This window comes from Carex rostrata, chromosome 2 (assembly GCF_964058835.1).
Source record: "Carex rostrata chromosome 2, lpCarRost1.2, whole genome shotgun sequence".
NCBI classification, from domain to species: domain Eukaryota; kingdom Viridiplantae; phylum Streptophyta; class Magnoliopsida; order Poales; family Cyperaceae; genus Carex; species Carex rostrata.
In genome coordinates this window covers 6,851,589-6,874,556 of record NC_135919.1, presented here as the reverse complement: position 1 = coordinate 6,874,556, position 22,968 = coordinate 6,851,589, and the positions used below count along the sequence as shown (strand labels likewise).

At 35.8% G+C, this 22,968-nt stretch overlaps 1 protein-coding gene and 1 pseudogene across 2 annotated transcripts; one reads left to right on the top strand and one right to left on the bottom strand.

The window, feature by feature from the left end:
- Positions 1–3,898: 3,898 nt before the first annotated feature.
- LOC144571847 (Translation initiation factor 2, small GTP-binding protein) lies at positions 3,899–7,654 on the bottom strand. The gene is made up of 7 exons (XM_078321234.1): positions 7,479–7,654; positions 7,293–7,374; positions 7,015–7,057; positions 6,575–6,911; positions 5,058–6,107; positions 4,592–4,741; positions 3,899–4,508 (listed from the first exon to the last, which is right to left on the bottom strand). The coding sequence occupies exons 1-7, from the start codon at positions 7,503–7,505 to the stop codon at positions 4,074–4,076; spliced, it is 2,124 nt and encodes a 707-aa protein (XP_078177360.1). The 5' UTR covers positions 7,506–7,654; the 3' UTR covers positions 3,899–4,073.
- A 10,710-nt stretch (positions 7,655–18,364) lies between these two features.
- LOC144571873 (uncharacterized) lies at positions 18,365–21,649 on the top strand (annotated as a pseudogene). The gene is made up of 2 exons (XR_013517602.1): positions 18,365–21,012; positions 21,145–21,649. The product of XR_013517602.1 is annotated as an uncharacterized LOC144571873 (transcript).
- The last annotated feature ends 1,319 nt before the right edge of the window (positions 21,650–22,968 follow it).

The window sequence follows — 22,968 nt, the reverse complement described above, 5'->3', positions numbered from 1 at the left end:
GGATTGTATTCAATAATTCACAAATGAGTTATAGGTCTACTAAAACCAAAATACTAGACCCAAAATGTCTACTATTAAATGCGGTATCCGTATTCGTATCTAAACTGGTTGTAAAAATAATATCCGTATCTGTATCAGTATCAGTACCTAAATTCAAATATAATAATATCTAAAACCTATCCGCCTAACACCTCTAGGCCAGACATTACAACAGAATTTTTTATTTATAAAAATAATATAAAATATTAAAATGACTCAATGAGTATAGTGAAATTCAAATGACAAACAACAAGCCGTAAAAAAAAATTCGACTCCATTTTTACAGTGAAATTTAGATGGCAAATAGAATTTCGATTATTTGGAGTCGAAAATTTATTTCGGAACACAGAACAGGAAGCAGCAGCATATATTTTATTTCGGAAAAAAATGAATTGATCAAGTATGGTGTGCAAAATGCGGTGGCCTTTTTTTTTCTTCATGCAAATGACAAATTCTAGTTTAATGCAAATGATATTAATAAAAAAATTAGCACCTTGAGAACTAACACTGACATAGAACTAAGGTAATATTTTTCGTGTAAAAGATTGTATATTTAAAACTCGATTAAATTTTTTATAGATATTTAAATGTTAAAAGATTTAATATTCACCTTCATTTAAAAAAGAAAAGAAAATAAGAGATAGAGAGGGTCAGATTGGAAAGATGTTTTTGTCTATGAGATTAATAATACATTTTTTTAGAAACGATTAATAATAAAGAGTAAAGATGTTGTCCCCCTTGAATCTGTCTCCTATCTGTCCCTCTAACAATCTTCATTTTTTGTTCCCTCATGTGGTCAAAATTCATTATTTTCAATCTTCTCTTAGAAAGAAAAAAAAAATCAACATAACTCAAAACTCACCCTGTTCTTCTCCTCTACTGCTCGCCACCATCTATCCACGCCGACAGTTGTGATGGCGGTCAAGATCCGGCGAAGCGAGCGTGGTGCACTGTCGAGATCCGGCGAGGAGAGCGTGGTGTACCGTCGAGATCTGGTGAGGAGAGCGTGGTGCACCGTCGAGATCCGACGAGGAGAGCATGGTGCACCATCAAGATTCGGCGGGGAGAGCGTGGTGCACCATTGGAGGGGGTCTATGCTAGCCCAGCGAAGGTTGTCACAGTGCAACATATAAATACTTTATTAGTTAGATATTAATACTTCAGTTGTTAGATATGCATACTTCATGTTACATATGAATACTTCTTGGAAGAGGTTGGATGAGAGAGATGAATCTGACTTTGAATTTTGAATTATATAAATTATTTCGAACATGTATGAATACTTCGTAATCGTCAGTATGAATAATTATTTAGTTAGATATGAATACTTCATTGTTTTAGATATGCATACTAGTCTGTTGAGAATATTTCTTGGTCCCAATCTAGGCAGGTGTGAATATTATTAGTGTCAGATGTGAATATTGTTAGTGTCATGTGTGAATACTTCATTAATTAAATATGAATAGTTATATATATGAATATTTCATTTGTTAGATATTGAGTACTTTATTAGTTAGATATGAATACTTCATTTGTTAGATATGCATACTTCATGTTAGATATGAATACTTCTTGGAAGAGGTGGGTGAGAGAGATGAATTTGACAATGAATTTTGAATTGTATAAATTATTTCGAACATGTATGAATACTTCGTAATTGTCAGTATGAATACTTCTTGGAAGAGGTGGGGTGAGAGAGATGAATCTGACTTTGAATTGTATAAATTATTTCAAACATGTATGAATACTTCGTAATCGTCAGTATGAATACTTCATTTGTTTAGATATGAATACTTCTTTATTTAGATATAAATAATATATAGATTCGCTGTAGTGGTCCCCAATCTTGGTAAATGTTGCTTTCAGACGATTGCGGTCCCCAATCCAGGCTGTCACAAGACGTCAGCGGTCTCCCTGGTCGTTACTGGTCCCCTCCAGCTTGTGTTTACATATGACGAATAGTTCTGATAATAAGTATGAATACTATAAATTCGTAGGTATGAATACTATACGTTTTGACTATTAATAAAATAGCATTAATCTTGCTCTTTGGTGGTAGTTAGCACATTTTAACTATTTTTTTGTCTTTTAGTGCGGGGGACAGATAGGGGATTGAAGTAGGGGGACTGTTAGTCGTAAATATTCACATTTTAATTAATATTAAACAACTTATAAGGATATATCAAAGATATTCCGTAAGATTTTAATGGATAAATATTCACATTTTAGTTTTAGAAGAGGAAACATTCAAAAGTAAAAATTTAGTGGATATGCACTAATATTTTTTTTTCCCAAAAGAATAAGATGAATACCAGGATAAACTTTTTTTTTTAGTAAAAAATCCGTGCATTGATTCAGAAAGTTACAAGCAGCTGTTACATGATATTAGACAACAAGTTTCTTTGAAAACATTTAGCTATAAAACAAATAAAAAATACACAGAGATATGTGCATCCTAAAGATACAAATTTGATAATCCTTACTTGATTGAAATTCTAGAAGCCTTGTGATTGTTTCGTCTGTGCACCTATTTGTCTTGTTTCTTCTGGCATACTACACCGAATCACAGCTGAGAAGACACTGAATCAAACCGGATCGGGAACAAAATCAACTGAATCGGAACAGTCACCTGCTCAGAGGAATGTGCAGCCGAAAAGACACTGAATCAAACCGAAACATAAATTAAATCAACCGGACCGAGACAGTCACCTCTCAGGAACAACCAGTGTGAACACCAAAAAAAGAAGCTTGGAAGCATGAGAAGAAGAAGACAACATCTTAACATCAAACACCAAAACACGTACCTTATTCATATATAGCTATAGTAAATATTATAGGAGTGGGACGAATTTACAGCACCCTCAGTCCAACTCGAAATCGAGATAGATGAGAAAGCAGCAATCAGATTAACGAGTAGACACCTGCTTAAACGGAGTAGAGAATTAGAGAAGAGAATGGAGGTGGAGGAGGTGGAATCCGAACGGATTGGAGGAGAGGGAGGGAGGGAGGGAGGGAGGGAGGGGTGGGGTGGGGAGCGGAAGAAATCTCCTTTTCTTTTGCTGACTCTCAAATCGGCTAGGTCTTCTATCACTGACTTTGAATAACAAGGTTTAATACGAGGATGAACTGCTCATGACAATACTATATACAAAATTATAAGTCTTCTTCCAGAAAGAAAAAATGGAACCTATATATTAATTACAACTGAGGTTACTGTACATATACTGTTTTCCGTGCATGCTGAATTAAAAAGATGGAATGTGATGCTAAAAATACCAAAAAGTGCATAGTAAATGTTTTAAGGAGTTGAGATGTGGCCGTAGTATTGTTGGTTGGGAGAAAAGGTTTTCGTCGAAAGTTGGATCTCCACTTACGACTTCGCATTTACAAAAAAAAAATGTTGCAAGGAGCAAAAATTTCTACAATTGAATCGGACGGTCCAAATTGTTCTTTTTAATTTGACACGAATCTCAAAGCACAAATAATACTGCCCCTACGTCATTCCGAGCAAATTTGGTTGGCTGAGTCTGCTCATCTTTAAAATTACACACCTGTACAAATTTAATTAATTAAAAAAGAGCTTTAACCAGCTAAATGTTTTTTCCTTTTTCTTTCTTTTTTTGTCATTTGAATCTCATACTGCAAACCAACTGTAAGTCAATGTTTGCAACACACAGAATATGTACATTTTCAATCAAATTATTACTTAATATTGGCTGTTAAAATTAAGAGAGATTTATCATTAGATAATGCGTGTGTCAAACTTAAACAATTTCAAATATGATGGTTTCTGTGGAAACATTGAAGAGCAGTTACTTGCTGTACCATACATGAAAAATAAAAAAATCATATAAGATAATATTTATAAGCAATTAATTATTTTATACTTGGGAAATCCAGTTCTCTCAAAACTTCCCATATTTCCTCCTATTAAAATTTGGCATACTTTTACACCACAAAAAATCACTTGTTTCGAGCTTAAATAATAAAGGTGCCCCCAAAATTAGGTAAAGAAAAAAAGAAGATAAATGAAACTAGCACTCGATGCGAACTGCACCACTCTCTGAAGAGATGAACTTAGGCTTCCTAATAACCTGCTCTAAACATTGAATCACATCTCCAACTTTGAAATCTTGACAATCCTGTATTACAAGACCACACTCGTTTCCTTTTCCGACCGCCTCGACATCCTGTTTCTCTTTCTTTAGAGAAGCACACGATCCCTCAAACACCACCTCGCCGCTCCTCAGAAGCCGCATTGTAGATGATCGGCTAAATCTTCCATCAATGATCCGGCAACCTGCAATCTTCACATCGGGCACTTTCGAATTGTTTCGTGACTTCACTTCGAAAATGCTTAGCACCTCAGCCTCACCAGTGACCTGCGTCTCCGCTGTGCCAGGTGCCCTTTCCACTATTAGTTTGCCAATCTCTTCTAGAAGGTGATAGATAACCCGATGCTGAAATATCTACAAATTTCAAAATTCAGGTTATATTTAATTCAACAAAATTGATACAAACATGGGTTTCAAGGACGGGCGATAATTTGTACCTTGATATTAGCTTTCTTAGCAGAGGTAGAAATAGGGCTTGGTAGACTTCGTAAATTGAACCCGACAATGCATGCATTGCATGCTTGCGCCATGTCCACATCAGACTGAGATATTGGGCCCACTCCCACATGTACTATATTCACAAATAACTGGCAGGAAAGATTAATGGTGAGTGATTATTACCAAAATAAGTTATTTTAAGCAGAGACAACTTTTTCATGAAATGATAATCCTATAATAATTAAAAAAGATAAATCTACAATGAATATTTAAAAAAACATAATGACATATTTCATTGGCTTTTGGGTTTAACCACTTTGTGCTGTCAAGTTGAACTGGTACATGTACAGGTACAGGTACAGGTACAGGTACAGGTACAGGTACAGCCACTTTGATAGTAAATAGGAAAACATCACACAAAGAGTTTTATATTTTTAAAAAGAAAAAAAAAATTTGGAAAAGAACCTGAGGGCTGTTAAGGCTTCTGAGTGAATCAGCAACAGCCTGCACTGTTCCTTGCACGTCTCCTTTGACTATGACTGCCAGCTCAACCCTCTGTGGTGCCTCGTCAGTGTCGTCTCCCTCTTTTGCACAGATCTCCTGGTTCTCCTGACTCATCCTCTCCAGTCTCCCTTGCTCCAACTTCTTCCTCCTCCCCTGACTCAGCATCCTCGCCCTCTCCTCTGACCCTACAACCGTTATGTCATCTCCCGCCATCGGCAACCCTTTCATCCCTTCGATCTCCACAGGTATTGCCGGCCCCGCCAGCTCTGTTGCCCTCCCCAATGTATCTCTTATTGCCCTAATTCGTCCCCACTCCGCCCCCACTACTATGTACTGCCCGACACTTAATGTGCCCGATTTTACAATGGCTGTCACAAGAGGTCCCCGGCCACGGTCTACTCGTGCTTCTACAACATACGCTTGCGCAGGACCGTCAACTCTTGCTTTCAGATCCATTATTTCGGCTTGTAGCAACAAGGCTTCCTCTAACTTGTCTAATCCGGTACCTGTCAAGGCTGATATCTCGACCACCTGTACATCACCCCCGAGATCCTCTAGCGGCAGTCCCTCGGATCCTAATTGGATGCGAACCCGCTCCGGATCCGCACCAGGCTTGTCACACTTGTTGATGGCCACTACAACCGGCACGTTGGCTTCCTTTGCATGGGACATGGCTTCAAGTGTTTGGGGCATGACGCCGTCATCTGCTGCAACAACAAGGGTGACTATGTCAGTCACAGCAGCACCACGGGCCCGCATGGCAGTGAAGGCTGCATGACCTGGAGTGTCGAGGAAGGTGATAGAGGCGCCAGATGGCATTGATACAACAAATGCACCGAGGTGCTGAGTTATACCACCGGCCTCTTTGGCCGCAACAGCGGTCTTACGCAAGGCGTCTAGTAAAGAGGTTTTGCCGTGGTCTACATGGCCCATTACCGTCACGACAGGTGGCCTTGGTTTTAGTATGGCGCCTTCTTCTGAGTGTAGCCTCTTCACATTTACTCCCACTTCCTACCGGATAAGTACAAATAGAGAAATGAAAGACTCGTCCAATGTAGAGACTTGGTCAAATGAATTATTATTTACCTTCCTTGGGTAGTAACAATGCAGTTGGTTACATTTTGAATAATCGTTTTTCTATTTATCAGTAATTGATATTTCTAACAAATTTTCTCAATTTCTCCCTCTATCTCTCCCTAATATTCAATAATCTTAATTTCAATAGAGGATACATACAGTTCGCAGATGATTTGCTATAAACAAGTACCAGTACCAGTAATGCCAAGTAACTAGAGTTATAGAAAATTTGTAAAAGAGAACAGAAAGTTGGGGAGTGACTTTGTATTTCTCCAAGCAACTATCTAATAGACTGTTTAAAAAAGAAAGAAAGAAAGAGAAAACTAAGACAACTATCTAATAGTAGGGTAACCACAACAGTAAAGTTTTACCCTTTAGATGAAGATAGATCAAGTACTTACCGTAGAAACTAACTCAGCAACATCGATGGTAATTGGGTCAAACTCTGAGCCAACTTTTTCACCAACACTTGCCATAATCTCCTGAAGTGATCTTACTGAGGAACCAGTACGTTTAGCGAGCTCAACAACTGTCATCCCTTCAAATATATCAACAGTTTTCACTTGAGCTGGTTTGATAGGTCGTTTCGGCTTTGGAGGTACATACCGTGCCTCCACTGGTGGGGCCTGCGGTTTACTCATTCTCTTAACCTGTTTCTCTCTCCCCGGAGTTTTCAATCCCGGTGCTTCTTCTCTTCTTCCTCTCCATGACAGAAGACTTAGACTCGCATGATAGTTCCTAACAGAAACAAATCACAGTGTGATTTCACTAGGGTTTATTAAAGTAAACTCGCATTGACAACTAAAAAACTGTAGTAAAATTGAGAGAAGAGTTCACTCACCGAATGCCAGAACTTCTCAAGGTTCCTGAACATAACAAAACATCTGAAAAATAAATATTTGACAGAGTAAGATTAGATTTTTTTTTTTTTTTTTTTTTTCATCTCCGTTGTGCCTTTTCATTTTTCTTCTTTCGGGGCCTGAATTTGGTGGGGTATTATTGCATTGCAACGGAACTAGGTAAGAGCAACTCACATCACTGCTGAACACTACTTTACAAAGTAGCACAATTTTAAGCAAAAAAGAGAACACAGAAAGGATGTGGTGCAGAGATATTCACCGGGTAGTGTAGTATGGAGGATATGAGAAGCAGTTGTTGCAACCCCACAGTTTGAAAGATAGCTTGAGCTTGTGCTGAGAGCCTAGGAAAAAAATGAACCCGTGATTTGTTTTAAACAATAAATAAAGTGAATGTTGTGTTTAGAAAATGAGTGCCAAGTAATTAATGAAAAGGTACAAAGCTAACATTCTTTGCTAGCGCTCTCCAGGCCATTGATGCTATTGCGTCCTCCGATCCTTCCTGCTCATCAGAGAGAGAGAGAGATGGCTGTTGGTTCCTCTACCCGCACCTCCGGCCGAAGAGAAAGGGGGAGAGAGGCGGTGATAATCGCAGGAGAAAGCAGCGGACCGAGAGAAGGAGAAAGAAAGGGATTTGCGGTAGACGCAACTAACGCAAGTGAGGGAAAGAAAACAGCAGCTGCACTTCTGAACTGACCGGTTCAGGCCCAATAAGCCCAGCCCATCTCTCAACTCTAATTACTCAATTAAATGGCCTGCTGCAAACGTCAGGTAAATTTACAGGTAATTGCTCCAGTTTTTTCTCAAGTTCTAACAATAAATTTGGGTTATAGATTCCGGTGCAACCGATTATATGATTGAAAATTTGAATATATCAGAAACAAAAATTAAGGCAGAAAACAAATGGTTCCAAAGTGTCTATTGATCAAATAGGAACAACTACCATGTTATCAAATAAAATATCCAATGTGTTATATTTATTATACAGATTTTCATGAGTATTGGAACGTAGATTAAATCATTTTAAAACAAGGTAAAAATAGTGACAAACAAACTATTATTCTATTTTCTCCAAAAAGCTGAAACTAGATATACTTATTAGAGTACACATGAAGAACTTGAAATAATCAATTGAGGACCCTAATTAGAAATTTAAGCTTATTATGTAGACAATGTCCAAAGTTGGAGCGGTTGGTCATGACAATTGATAATAATCTCATAAGAGAAACAATCAATTAAAGAACAAAATCTAAATATCGATCAAGCACCATCAAATGGATAAAACCCGATCTATTTTTGCAAAGTTCTCTGTCTATTGAAGACTTCCACGTAATGGAAACAATGTTGATTAAATTTTTGTCCTATTGTTTATATATATATATATAGAGAGAGAGAGAGAGAGAGTAAGGCTATTCTACTTTGCAAAGTAAAGAGTCCCTTGTGCTTTGCATTTTGGTTCCTTGGATGTGCTATAAAATCCGTGCTGATCGGATAGATCTGATTGAAAAAGTTTCGCTGAAATCAACTTTTTCGGAACTCCATTCAACTTGAACTGGACCCTCCATTACCGCCCCTGACCCCGAACCCAACAAAATGAAAGCTTCAAAATAGCTGATGCATTCATGGAATTCTGGAATAAGAATTTCTCCAGCGCCCCCCTCTCTCTCACAGCGTACTCTCAACTCCAGCGACTCGTTCAAAGCGATCCCGCTCCTCTCCTCTCTCGGTGCCCGTCTTCTCTCTCGCTTGCGATCCCCTCTCTCTCTCACTCCGGAGACCTAGGGTTTCAGTAAGCTCTCCTCTCTCAGCGTTGCCTTCTCAACTAAACTTGTGTAACCAAAATTTCCTTGAACATGCTTCAACAAATCTTCATAAACCCTCATTTGCTGCTACTTTGTTCAGAGTTTCTGACGAATACAAATCTTCAGTACCATCATTTGCTTCCGAAGTTCTGATTTCAAATCTTCTTCAACCTGAAAGAAAGGTTTTATTAATGATTTGTTAAATTTGAACAAATATGTTATGTTAAAAAATTGACAATTCCATACAAGAGATGTATCAATGGAGGATTGCTATGTAAAATGCTAGACTTTTCTGTAAGAAGTTCAAGAGCTCACTGTCTATTATCAATTTTACCATTTTATTTTTTATGCTAGTTTATTTAGTTAATTTCATTCATTTTTTATGAAGTTTTAATTAGGATTTTTTGTCATAGGTTTAGCTTTTTTAGCCTTTTTTAGCTTTTTTTAGTTAACCCTTCTTAATTTTGAAATTAGTTTTTTTAACAGGCATCAAACTCTATAAAAATGTGTTGATTGAGATGAGAGTACTGAGAACAATAATGAAGTTAAAAATGAAGTTGAAAGTAAAGTTGTTGACGAAGAATCTGACTGATGAAGTTGAAAGTGTAACAAGGTCTTATTCCTGTTCACGGATGTAAGTCGATTGCTTATTGAACAAAGTACAAAGTTTTTTTTAATAGAAAACAGCCACTGTTTATTTGGCTTCTTTTTTTATTTGTGGCAGTGATGAAAGAGATTATTTCATCATGTAGCCTTTTGTGATTAATTGTACTAGTATGTAATCGGTTTCTTAAGTGCAAATGATCTATGATAAAACTGACTGGTACAGAAAACTAGTATAATTTTAAACTGACTGGTACATGGGTGTTACAAGAGGGTTACAAGTTCATTTTTTTTATTACTGTAGTGCTCAAATAATTACAGTATAATTCAAGTTTGGTATATGATTCTTCTTGGAACTGGACTGCTATAAAATTCAAAACACTCCTGCTTTGACAAAACAGTATAATTACTTGCAATATAATTCTTATTGGTATAATTCAAGACACTTGCTATAAAATTCTTATTGACAATAATTACAGTATAATTACAGAAACTGGACTGCTATAAAATTATGTTCGAAGAAGCCATTGCCATCCTATTTGAAGCAGGGGAAGACAATCTCTGAACAATAAAACCATCTGCTTAATACTCATTTGCAATGATTAGAGTAATACTTTACCTTTTAATAAAACCAAGAAATTTACATATCCATCTGTTAACAGTTCCATCTTCGAACTTCAAATAAAATAAAAATTTCTTCTATAACATCAAAAGTTTTTACAAATTACAAGTACCAATTCCCAAGATACCCTCAACAAATTACTTTGATTCTTATCAAGGATTTCATAATTAGTTTAGAAGATACAATCAATCTAATTTCACCTTTCAAAATATCACCAAAACGATGACCTTTACAATTTAGACCCTAAAATATCTTCTTCTTCTTCTATTGCCCTTCTTCTTAAACCCAATGTAAGGGTCATTGCAATCCTGAAAAGTTAGCTATTTTGTATCAAAGTTATTGGATCACATAGTAAAACCATGATGTGTTGTCAATGAAACTATGACACCACAAGAAGCATATCTATACTTCTATACCAACTGATATGACAACTTCAATGACATTGGATGACTATTAAGAGTACATATGACATGTCAATACCCATATGCCTAATAAGCCACAAATGAGCTGTCGGACAAAGTTCAGATGAACCTAAGAGATAAGTTGGATACGATTATGCAAAATCAGGTCCAGCACTATACAATAGCAGGTACTGGAATCAGTTGCTCCTACAGTTAAAAAGAAACTACATAATTGCAAATATAGATATAATACCCAAAATATGACAGCAATTTTCAATCGATGAGTTCGTACCAGTTTCAGCAAGTTTCAGCAAAGTCAATTTTTTTTTAAACCCTAATTTCAGAATAAACAGGTCTGAAGTTACCAATTTCCAATCGGTGACTTGTCTGAGATTTTCGCCGAGAGAAAGGTCTTAGTTCTGTCACTGGAGAAGATGAGCGGTTGTCGCTGGCGCCAAGAGGGAGGGAGCCGAGCACGAGAGCAACGATTCTTTCCAGAGCAGAGCATGAGAGTGCCGAGAGGGAGGGAGCCGAGCACGAGAGTAGGAGAGGAGCGGTAGAAGGAAGATCGCGTGAGAAATCAACTGGTGCGATTTGGTGCGATTTAGGTCTATAAGTGGCTTTGAGAGGAGAGTACGCTGTGAGAGAGAGGGGGTCGGGGTTTGGGGGGTTATCTCACTGGACGGATCCAGTGAATTGAGAGACGAAAAAGTTGATTTCAGCAAAACTTTTTCAATCAGATCTATCCGATCAGCACGATTTTTATAGTACATCCAAGGAACCAAAATGCAAAGCACAAGGGACTCTTTACTTTGCAAAGTAGAGTAGCCTTACTCTATATATATATATATATATAAAAAGGGATAAGCTATTATGCATTGAGGGCTCTATGCATTGCATTGTGAGCTGTTAGATCTCTTTTAAAATTCATGTAGATCTGATTGATGGATTTCAAAATTTTCAAAAATAGTCCCTCCATTTCCAAGCAAACCCCTCCCACCCCGCCCCCTTCTTTCACTCTTATTATGCTAAGAACCCCCAACCCTAAAGGCGATCTCCCGCTCCTCTCCTCTCCTGTCCGCGCCACCTCCAGTGAACCCTAGTCCCGACCTAGCGACTCTCCCGCTCCTCTCCTCTCCTGTCGGCTCTTTTTTACCTCCAGCGAACCCCAGCCCCAACCTCACTCCTCTCTCTCTCTCTCGCCCTAAAGACTCCTGTCGGTGCCACCTCCAGTGAACCCCAGTCAAATCGATCTCTCCTGTCAGAGGTACGACCCCCAAGAGAGCTCCACCTCCAGCCCAAACATTGTCAGAGGTAAAAAAAATTCAAAAAAATGTAAAATTTTATCTGCAAGCACATTTTAACATATCTATCATGTTGAACGGTTTGGATCAATTGTTTGGACTTCGAAAATATAAGGTGTAATTCGGTTCCACCAAAAAATGATGTAATTGGATCCCCCCTCATTTATATAATATGATTTTAATATATATCAAATGTATCCAAAAATTAATTATGTTTAAGATTTAGAAAACTATCTTTTATTCTATAAGATAGAATAAATACAAAAATATCTTAATTCAAAAATTACTTTATAGTAAAAGACAATGTAAGAATATCAAAATTTACATAGAATTGAAGAAACTCTATTAAATAATTAGTTTATTCGGAATACTATTCTTATCTTAATATCTTTTAAGATATTTTGAAAGAGAGTTCTATTTTGAAAACTCTTTCAAAAAAAAAAGTCTTGAATAATGAAATGGATTAGGGCTATACAGACTCGAACCGTAGACCTTCTCGGTAAAAGAGATCAAACTGAATTTCTTATCGACAAGAATTAATTAAAACTAGACATACTCACCTTGTACACTCTCTCTTCATCATTATGTTATTTTTTTCGAATATACTATAATTTCAATTCTCTCCTGTCTAGATCTCAGGGTTCTTCTTTCTCAGATATCATCTCCAACAAGCGTGATTGGAATGACATCGGAGAGGATTAGAGTCAATTAAAATGATATGTTTTAGGACAGATTCAACAAATGTGATTAGAATGATGCTAGAGAGGTTTAGACAACAGAAAGGAGAAGTGACACAATTTTGACACTGAATAGATGAGAGAGAGACCAGAAGGGGAAGAAACATAATTATGTAACTAATTATATTTTATATAATATTAAACATAATAAATCTCAATCTTTAATTAATTTTAATTGAGTAAATACGTGAGTTTTTAAAATTTAGGATGACAAATACGTAATTATATAATTTTTTTAAGATAGTAATTATATAATTTGAAAGAGAAAATATGTAATATCATAAGTTTTTACTATTAATATATGAATTCCCCGTTCAAATTTAAAGGAGGTATACATGTACATATATACTACGTACCTACCACAAATAAATATGACTACTTGCTTTGGGATCGGAGACTTCAAGTCAATATCATGACTACTTGCTATGGAATCGGACGGCCATTTTTATTAATAACTCAAAAAAAAAAAAAATTTACAAAAGTAACCCTAAAATCTGAGTTTTTCCAAATATAACCAAACCGCCAGGTATGCTGGCGGTCCACTTCTATAGCGGACCGCCAGGCACACGGGCGGTCTGCTAGGGACCCGACCGCCAGCGTTCTGGGCGGTCCGCTTTTTTTTTTTTTTTTTTTTTTTTTTTAGAGATTTGATTTTTTCTTAATATTTTCATTTTTTTAGTTTTTTTTTGCTTAGGGTATTTGCTGATGCACGAACGATCAAGAAATTGGAAAAAAAGTAATGGAAAGATAGATTTGGTTCTGATATCACACAGATTCTCAATTCTTTAATAAAACTGATACATCAAGAACTAACTTCTGCCAAAAGACATGACGTCTGTTTAAATACAAACCCTAAAAACAGAAAATACATAAAAAAAAAACATAAAAGACCCTAAAAACTCTAAAATTATAAAGAAAGGTCCAAAAGTCCATGAAGGAAGACTCGGATCGCGAATCTGAGCCCAAAAATGGATGAAACGAATCATAGATTGGTTTTTGATCCAGTTTTGGGCTGTGGAGTTCCTGTCAAAATTTCAGCCCGATCCAACGGACGGATCAAAAGTTACGCCCATTTTCGTGAAGCATGCGCAGGACCATATTGCATCATATTTGCCAAAAAATAAAACATTTGATATATTTATAAGTGATGTTGTCTAATTGTAGAAAAATCCAAATAAATTGAAATTTGTATCAATTCTGTGTATTTTTTTAATGCTCTACATGCCGGTGTAATAACTTTTTCAGTTTGGTCCCTGTATCAGTCCAGACTTGCTGATTTACCAACAGAGGTCAAATTTAATGTTTTTAGTGCATTGCACTATACCAGCAGCTTTTGCCTAGTGCTTGGCTGCTGAGTTTGGACTTGGTACCATACCAGAGGTCAGTCTAGGGTGCTTTGTGCATGGACAGAGATCTAATTTGAGGTTTGAACATATTTTAGTATCTCTAAACTATTGTTTTAGTACCATAAATATAGAGAAGAAGATCAACAAGCTGTCAGAGCTTGAAATATTTTGAATCAAAGCCAAGTCCTTAATTAGTGTTATCTTTAGACTTGTGATATCCAACTGACAAATCAATTGAAAGTTATAAAAAGTTACGACATCACTTATAAATATATCAAATGTTTTATTTTTTTGGCAAATACTCTAAGCAAAATTAAAACTTCACAAATGAAAATATTAAGAAAAAAAATCAGATCTCTAAAAAAAAAAAAAAAAAAAGTGGACCGCCCAGAACGCTGGCGGTCGGGTCCCTAGCAGACCGCCCGTGTCCCTGGCGGTCCGCTATAGAAGTGGACCGCCAGCATGCCTGGCGGTTTGGTTATATTTGAAAAAACTCAGATTTTGGAGTTACTTTTGTAAAAAACTTTTTTTTTTGGTTATTAATAAAAATGGCCGCTCATAATACGTGCACCTACCACAAATAAATATGAGTATATGACTACTTGGGGTAGAACTAGAGTTTTTAAAATTCATCAAGTCTTTTTTGTGAACTCAATTATAAAATTTATCGAATTAGTTTTAAATGACAAATTTGAACTGTTGAAACTATTTGTCATATGAGTGATGCGTCTACATACAATATTTTTAAAATTTTAAATTAATTTTGTATAGAGTCAAGTGGTAAAAAAATTCGAAAATAGATGCATTAAAATTAATTTATAAACTTTCTAATTTTAACCACTTTACTTTATACCAAATAAGTTAGAAAGTTTAAAATTTTTGCATTAGGACATATCACACATAAGATAGATGAACGGTTAGGATTCATTATTTATTGGGAGAATTTCATATATACCACTCAAAGACTGTGAAATTATGTATTTACCATTCAAATTTCTATAATTACATATTTACAATTTAAAAATCTAATGACTCACATATTTATCCAATTAATCAAAAAATGAGATTAATTAAGTTTAAGATTATATAAAATATAATTAATACGTTATTTAGTCTCTTCTCTTCTTCTGTCCCTTCCTCTTTAGTGCACATATTTTATTTCCATCTTTTTTGTAACTTTTTATTTTCGCTTAAACTCTCATCATCTCGTCTCTCCCGCTTAAACTCAGAGAGAAGGGGCAGCAGACTCATATTTAAGGATTCAAACTCCAATTTGATCATCTAAAAACAAAGTAACTGCTTCAAGTTTTCCAATAAAATAACTCATAGTGAATTCGACGATGATATCGCAACCCATTATCAAAGTAGTAACTGAGTTCAAAAATCTGTGTTTTGTTACTAGCTCAGTTTGAATATCTATTTTTAATATTTTATATTAGGTATAAAGGAAAACGATTCTAGGAAAAAAAGAAGAAGAGGGTGTTAAGTTAATCCTTGATTAATTACAGTTTTAAGAAAATTAAACGTAATTAATATGAGTTTCGGGTATATTTGATATATACTAAAGCTATATTAGATAAATATGTGAATTATTATATTTTTTAGATGATAAATATATAATTATAAAACTTTTGGATGATAAATATGTAATTTCACAGTTGTTTGAGTGCTATATATGAAATTATTCCTTAATTATTTGTGGGATCGGAGACTTCAAGTCAATCATTCCAAATCGGTCATGATAGCCAGCTTGTGTTCTCAATTTGTTTCCCAGTTCCCACACGTTTTTCAGTTCTTATATAAATACTTCTTTCTCATTACTCATCAACCAATCAATCAATCATTGTTTAAATTAATTTCTTTTCCAGTACTATTCCACAATCACCAACAACTCAATATGAAATCATTCTTCTTCTTCTTTCTTACACTCTCAAATAGTGGTTTGCAACTCGGGCGGGTACGGGTACCCCGGGTATACCCGTCTCGGGTACGGGTACGTCTCGGGTACGGGTATACTCGGGTACAAGGGTATTCGGGTACGGGTATGGCGGGTATAATTTTCAAAACCCATACCCTACCCGTCCTATACCCTTACCCGTGTACCCTTGACGGGTAAGGCGGGTACGGGTACGGGTAAGGCGGGTACGGGTATTTTTTTTTTTTTTGCTGTTTTTTTTCTGGTTTTTTCTGGTTTTTTTCTGGTTTTTTCTGGTTTTTTCTGTTTTTTTCTGATTTTTTTTGGGGGAAAAATCAAATTTTTTGAATTTTGAACTGTGATGAACAGTACTCGGGTATACGGGTATGGGTACTCGGGTAGTCGGGTACGGGTTTAGTCGGGTACGGGTTAACTCGGGTAGGGTAAACTCGGGTTTTGGTCTAAAATAACGGGTCCGGTCCGGTTTTTGCCCGTACCCGCGTACCCGAGTACCCGACCCATACCCGGGCTCGGGCACGGGTACCCTAGCTGGCGGGTACGGGCGGGTACGGGCGGGTATACCCGTTAAGGGTATTATTCAACCTCTACTCTCGAACAAGCAATCTCATTGGAGATTGTAAAGGCAAAGTTTTGGTTAATTTGACCAATTTTCTTTTACAAATGTTCTGATAGAAAATAAAAAAAGAACTCAATAATTCATCTTGTTTGGTAAAGTGCACATGACATACTTTGCAGGGACCATTCCCACATGCAAGTCGCACGGAGTAGGTGTAGACGATAGACCATATGCATTTCAGCGCAACGTAACAAAGTAGTTTCGTCGTAATACTGAGAAAGTGCTATATATTTCATTGAGTGAGTCTATGGTACTATCCATATCACGGGTTGGTCCGTAATACGGCTAACGGTCGATTCAAACCGTTCATTTTGTTCTCAATATTAATATGTGTTTGGAGACCAAATTTTACATTTTTTGAAATCTTTTTACTATTTTTTTAGATATTTAGAAAATCACTTGATCTGAAAATTCTAGACCATCCAAAAACAATGATTTTCAATAAATCTAAAAAAATAGTAAAAAATTTTAAAAAAATGTAAAATTTGGTTTCCAAACACATATTAATATGGAGAACAAGATGAACGATTCGGATCGACCGTTAGGATTTTAAAAAGTCTAATATTGAGCCGTATTATGGGCCAAATCGTAATATGCATAGTACCATAGACTCACTCTATTTCATTTTCAAATTTAGGGGAATTTCATGTATACCACTAAAAAATTATGAAATTATGATAATTTTTTTTCTTCAAATTCTGTAATTACGTATTTAGCACTAAATTGATCTAATAATTCACATATTTATATAATATGATTTTAATATATATCAAATGTATCCAAAAATTAATTATGTTTAAGATTCAGAAATCTACAATTAATCAAGAATTAATTAAAACTAGACATACTCACCTTGTACACTCTCTCTTCATCATTATGTTATTTTTTTTCGAATAGACTATAATCTCAATTCTCTCCTATCTAGATCTCAAGGGTTCTTCTTTCTCAGATATCATCTCCAACAAGCGTGATTGGAATGACATTGGAGAGGGTTAGAATCCATTAAAATGATATGTTTTAGGACAAATTCAACAAGTGTGATTAGAATGATGCTAGAGAGGTTTAGACAATAGATAGGGGAAGTGGCACAATTTTGACACTGAATAGATGAGAGAGAGATCAGAAGGGGAAGAAACATAATTACGTAATTAATTATATTTTGTATAATATTAAACATAATAAATCTCAATCTTTAATTAGTTTTAATTGAGTAAATATGTGAGTTTTTAAAATTTAGGATGATAAATACGTAATTATATAATTTTTTTAATGTAATAATTATATAATTTGAAAGAAAAAATATGTAATATCATAAGTTTTTGCTCTTAATATATGAATTCCCCGTTCAAATTTAAAGAAAGGAGGTATATATACATGGGGTAAGGCTAAGGTGCTATGGGTTAAATAGAGACCTACGGTGCTACGGTTCAATATTCGAAATTTTAAAATCCAAACGGTCGATCCGAACTGTTCATCTTGTTCTCCATATTAATGTGTGTTTGGAGACCAAATTTTACATTTTTTGGAAATTTTTTACTATTTTTTTAGATAGGTAGAAAATCAGTTGATCTAAAAAATTCTGCACCATTCAGATATTTGATTTTCTACCTATCTAAAAAAATAGTAAAAAATTTTCAAAAAATGTAAAATTTGGTCTCCAAATGCAAATTAATATGGAGAACAAGATAAACAGTTCAGATCGACCGTTTGGATTTTAAAATTTCGAATATTGAGCCGTAGCACCGTAGGTCTCTATGCAACCCATAGCACCTTAGCCTTACCCTATATACATATATACTACGTACCTACCACAAATAAATATGACTACTTGCTATGGGATCGGAGACTTCAAGTCAATCATTCCAAATCGGTCATGATAGCTGGCTTGTGTTCTCAATTTGTTTCCCACACGTTTTTCAGTTCTTATATATATAAATACTTCTTTCTCATTACTCATCAACCAATCATTGTTTAATTTAATTTCTTTTCCAGTATTCCACAATCACCAGCAACTCACTATGAAATCATTCTTCTTATTCTTCTTTCTTATACTCTCAGTATTTCTCTGCTCAAAGCAATCCTTCTCTTTATCACATGACAACACAACCGATCTCGCCGCATTGCTCTCCTTCAAAAACCACATCTATGATCCAAAGGGCACTCTCGACTCCACTTGGCACAATAAAACCTCCTTCTGCAAATGGTTCGGCGTCTCGTGCAACGCTCGGCGACAGAGAGTCATCAAATTATCTCTAGGAGGATTGTCTCTCTCGGGAACAATCTCTCCGATGCTAGGTAACCTCTCATTCATCAAACACCTTGACATCAGTAATAACTCGCTAACTGGCTCCATACCCAACTCGCTTGGTTACCTTCCCCGCATCACCTATCTAGAACTCAGTGGTAACATGCTCACAGGCAATGTACCATCGTCAATTTTCAACATTTCCTTGGAGCTTTTTTCGGTGTCGCACAACAATTTGTCTGGCCCCCTTACAATGTCTAACATGAGTATTTTGACTCCCAAATTATGGGTTTTTACAGTAGAGGGCAATAATTTTACTGGCAGTTTACCTTCAGGTTTCAGTCGTTGTATAAACTTACAATTCCTCTCCTTTTCGACTAACCAATTTACCGGGAGCATACCATATGAGTTACATGACTTGGGAAAACTAGAAATATTGTACCTGGATGGTAACAATTTAACCGGACGCATTCCTCCGTCTTTAGGCAACTTTTCAGCACTCACACAACTCGACCTTAGTTCAAATCATTTATGGGGTAAAATTCCAGGCGAGTTAGGCAATCTGAAAAACCTCCAATATTTGAATCTAGCGGAAAATGGTTTGACTGGAACCATTTCGTTTCTGTCACATTTTTCAAATCTTGCGCAAGTAGATCTCAATGTGAATAATTTCACCGGGGCCATACCAGCTTCTATAGGGAAGGACCTTCAGGTCCTACGCCAATTGTTCCTAGTAGGGAATCAACTAAACGGCACGCTTGACTTCATTGATTCTTTGTCAAACTGTAAGAATCTCCAAACTCTGGACTTCTCATTTAACAATTTAGAGGGTTCAATTCCAATATCTGTCGGAAACCTCAGTAAAACATTTCAAAAATTCAGTGCTGAGAGAAACCTCTTATCAGGAGCTATTCCTTCAGAGTTTAGTAACGTAACCAACCTTTTTGCACTGGACTTGTATGGCAATAAATTGACCGGTAATATACCTACATCAATAGGTAAAATGGAAAATCTCCAAATGTTTTATGTCGGTATGAATGCTCTGTCCGGGCCAATACCTTCTGAGATAGGGAAAGTTAAAAGTTTGACTCAAGTAATCTTTGAATTTAACTCACTTACCGGGGCCATACCAGAGTCAATAGGAAACCTTACCAATCTCCTATATCTAAGGATGGCATACAACAACTTGTCATCGACTATTCCTCAAGGTGTATGGAACCTCAAAAACCTCATACAATTAAGCTTCTCAGAAAATTTTCTTGAGGGATCAATCCCGTCAGATGTAGCAAGCATAGAATCTCTTGATATATTGGATGTGGCAAACAATCGGATGTCGGGTAGAATCCCAGATTCACTGGGGCATCTTACATTGCTAGAGTATTTGGATCTCTCGTACAATTCCTTTAGTGGTCCTATTCCTGTGACTTTTGGTAATATTTTTAATATTAATTACATGAATCTTTCGTGTAATAATCTGTCAGAAACTATACCAAAATCTCTAGCTAATCTTAAGTACCTTGTTGAACTGAACCTTTCTTATAATGAGTTGGAGGGAGAGATACCGGCCGGCGGAGTTTTCTCCAATATCACAATTCAATATTTAGTTGGTAACAAGGAGCTATGTGGGGCACAGAGCATAGGATTTGCACCATGTTATTTGAAAGTTACCAAATCAAATTCACAGCTGCTAAAAATTATCATTCCTGTTGTAATATCTGCATTGCTTTGTACATGCTTATGTGTTATTTTTATGTATAAACGGTGCACTAAACCTACATCCCTCATTCCGGGAACACCAAGCATGAAAGAGTATTGTTCAATTTCATACTACGAATTGGTTCGTGCAACACAAAACTTCAGTGAATCTAATCTACTGGGAACAGGGGGTTTCAGTTCAGTTTACAAAGGAGATCGAGCTTCATAATGGAACATTTGTTGCCGTAAAAGTTCTGAACCTCCATAGTGAAGAGGTATTGAAAGCCTTCAATGCAGAGTGCAAGGTGTTAGGCATGATGCGGCACCGCAACTTAGTGAAAGTCATCAGCGCTTGCTCTAACTTATTCTTCAAGGCGATTGTGCTCCAATTCATGCCCAACGGGAACCTCGAGCGATGGATTCATTCGTCAGCACCCTGCTTGAACCTTGTACAGAGGTTGAATGTGGCACTAGATGTGGCGCTAGGGTTGGAGTACCTCCATCATAACCATCATCATGTCGTGTTGCACTGTGACATAAAACCGAGCAATGTGCTTCTTGATGGAGAGATGAATGCACATTTGAGTGATTTTGGCATCGCAAAGATTCTGGCGCATGATACTAGAACTCTCACATCAACAGGTGCCATGGGCACAATTGGGTACATGCCACCAGGTAATGAGATCCTTATACAATGAGCCATCATAGAAATATAAATGTTTTAAGGGAAAAATTTTAGCTAGTAAAATTATAATTAAAATTATAATATATATATATATTTGTCACTCACATCCTAACTTCTTACAGAGTATGCTGCTACCGGTAGAGTGTCGAGGAGAGGAGATGTGTACAGTTATGGAATACTCCTCTTAGAGATACTCACAGGAAAGAGCCCGACAGATGTGATGTTCGAGGGAGAGTTGAGCTTGAGGCAGTGGGTGCACGATGCCTATCCATCGACACTTGTCAACGTGCTTGACAAAAATCTGACACAAGTAAATAATGATGCAATCGGCGAAGATGACATATCTCAGCTTTTTAGTTGCCTGAATTGGGTAGTTAAAATAGCATTAGAGTGCTCTGCACCATCACCTAAGGAAAGGATTTCTATGCAAGATATTGTCCCTCGTTTGAAGAAGATAATAGATGAACATATACATTGATTAGAGTAGACTGTTTGTAAAGCAATGAAGCTTGTGTAATTGCAAGAATAACGATTACAAAATCAGCATATGATCTTTTATACCAACTTATATTTTATTCAGTTATCAGAACTCAGATGAATAACAAGTTGAATCATTGATTCTCTTAACCATGTGCATAATCATATGAAAGCATTCCAATTTTAGCTGTGAGGCAAAATTTCCAGCAATAGTTACCAGTAACAACCCACAATGGTTTGGTCCGGCCTAAACTCCATGGAAAAGCATTTACGCAACTAATACTCAAATTACAAAATTAAACCTCAGACTTGGACTATTTTTTCCTAATTATGCCTCATGCTAGACTCAATTCTAACTCTTACAAAGAAGCATCCTAAGTTTACCTTCATTTTCAATAACTAAAAAAATAAAAAAATAAAAACTGTGGCAATCAATTTGGTATAACAATGCATATTGGTTTTTAGTAGACCATTAGATAACAAAACCTAAATAGAGAATAATTTAATCCCGATACACATTGAATATAGCAATTTATTGACTATAATAATAACCTGTTTTCTTGTGTGATCATCTCCAACAGGATAAAAATGAAATAAGTTTGCATACGCTGCTCCCACAGAACTCAGAAATAAAGTACACATCTACAATAAAAGTGAGGATCTCAGATGGTCTTTATAACATGTTAAACATCATATTACCTCAACTTAATTCTATCTTCTGAAGTTCGAATAATAACCGGTTTTCTTGACTAAACCATGGGCAAAAAGGATTTGTTTCACAGACCTTTCGGAAGTGACGGAGGAAACGATGGTACGTAGTTGGACAAATACAAGATATTTCCATGTTTTATAGGGGTACAACAAAAATTCACATAGCTAGAAGAGGTTTTGAACAAGGCACTATGTATGGTCGGGAATTAGATAAAGATGCCCATTCTATGAAATGATCACACAAAATTCAAAATTCAAACGATGGATTCAAACTATTAGATATAAATTATATATTAAAATGTGATTGTTGATCAAATTTTATATTTTTTGTAATTTTTATATGATTTATGAAGTCAATTTTAAAATCACTGATTTTAATAAACTGTGAAAAGTTTTTGAATCAAAACAAAAAATTTAAAACTAGCTTAATAACTAGTAAAAAAAATCCAAAAAAAAAAATTTGGTTTCCAAAAGTTTGTTTTTGAATGATTTGGATTGACTTTCTGAACTTTAAAAATGTAAAAACCGAACGTTTGTTTTAAGGTCCAAAAACAAACATTCTGATATTAACCACTCTGGGAAAACATAATATATTATATAGTCAAATGTATGAATAAATATAATAATTCTATATTCAACAATTATTTTATAGGATTGAAATAACTTTTATTTTTATTTTATTCTACATAGTTAGTGCTTCATAGAAGTGTTGACTGCTCACATTTTCATAGAAATTTTTTTTTTTCATGCATTTTTCT

What these genes read in the sequence shown, in the direction of transcription:
- LOC144571847 (XM_078321234.1), bottom strand. Translation starts at nt 7,505, where the DNA reads ATGGCCTGGAGAGCGCTAGCAAAGAAT. An exon ending in TTGAGAAGTTCTGGCATTCG is followed by an intron (nt 6,912 to 7,014) that starts GTGAGTGAACTC and finishes TGTTTCTGTTAG; the next exon opens with GAACTATCATGCGAGTCTAA. An exon ending in CTAAGAAAGCTAATATCAAG is followed by an intron (nt 4,509 to 4,591) that starts GTACAAATTATC and finishes TGAAATTTGTAG; the next exon opens with ATATTTCAGCATCGGGTTAT.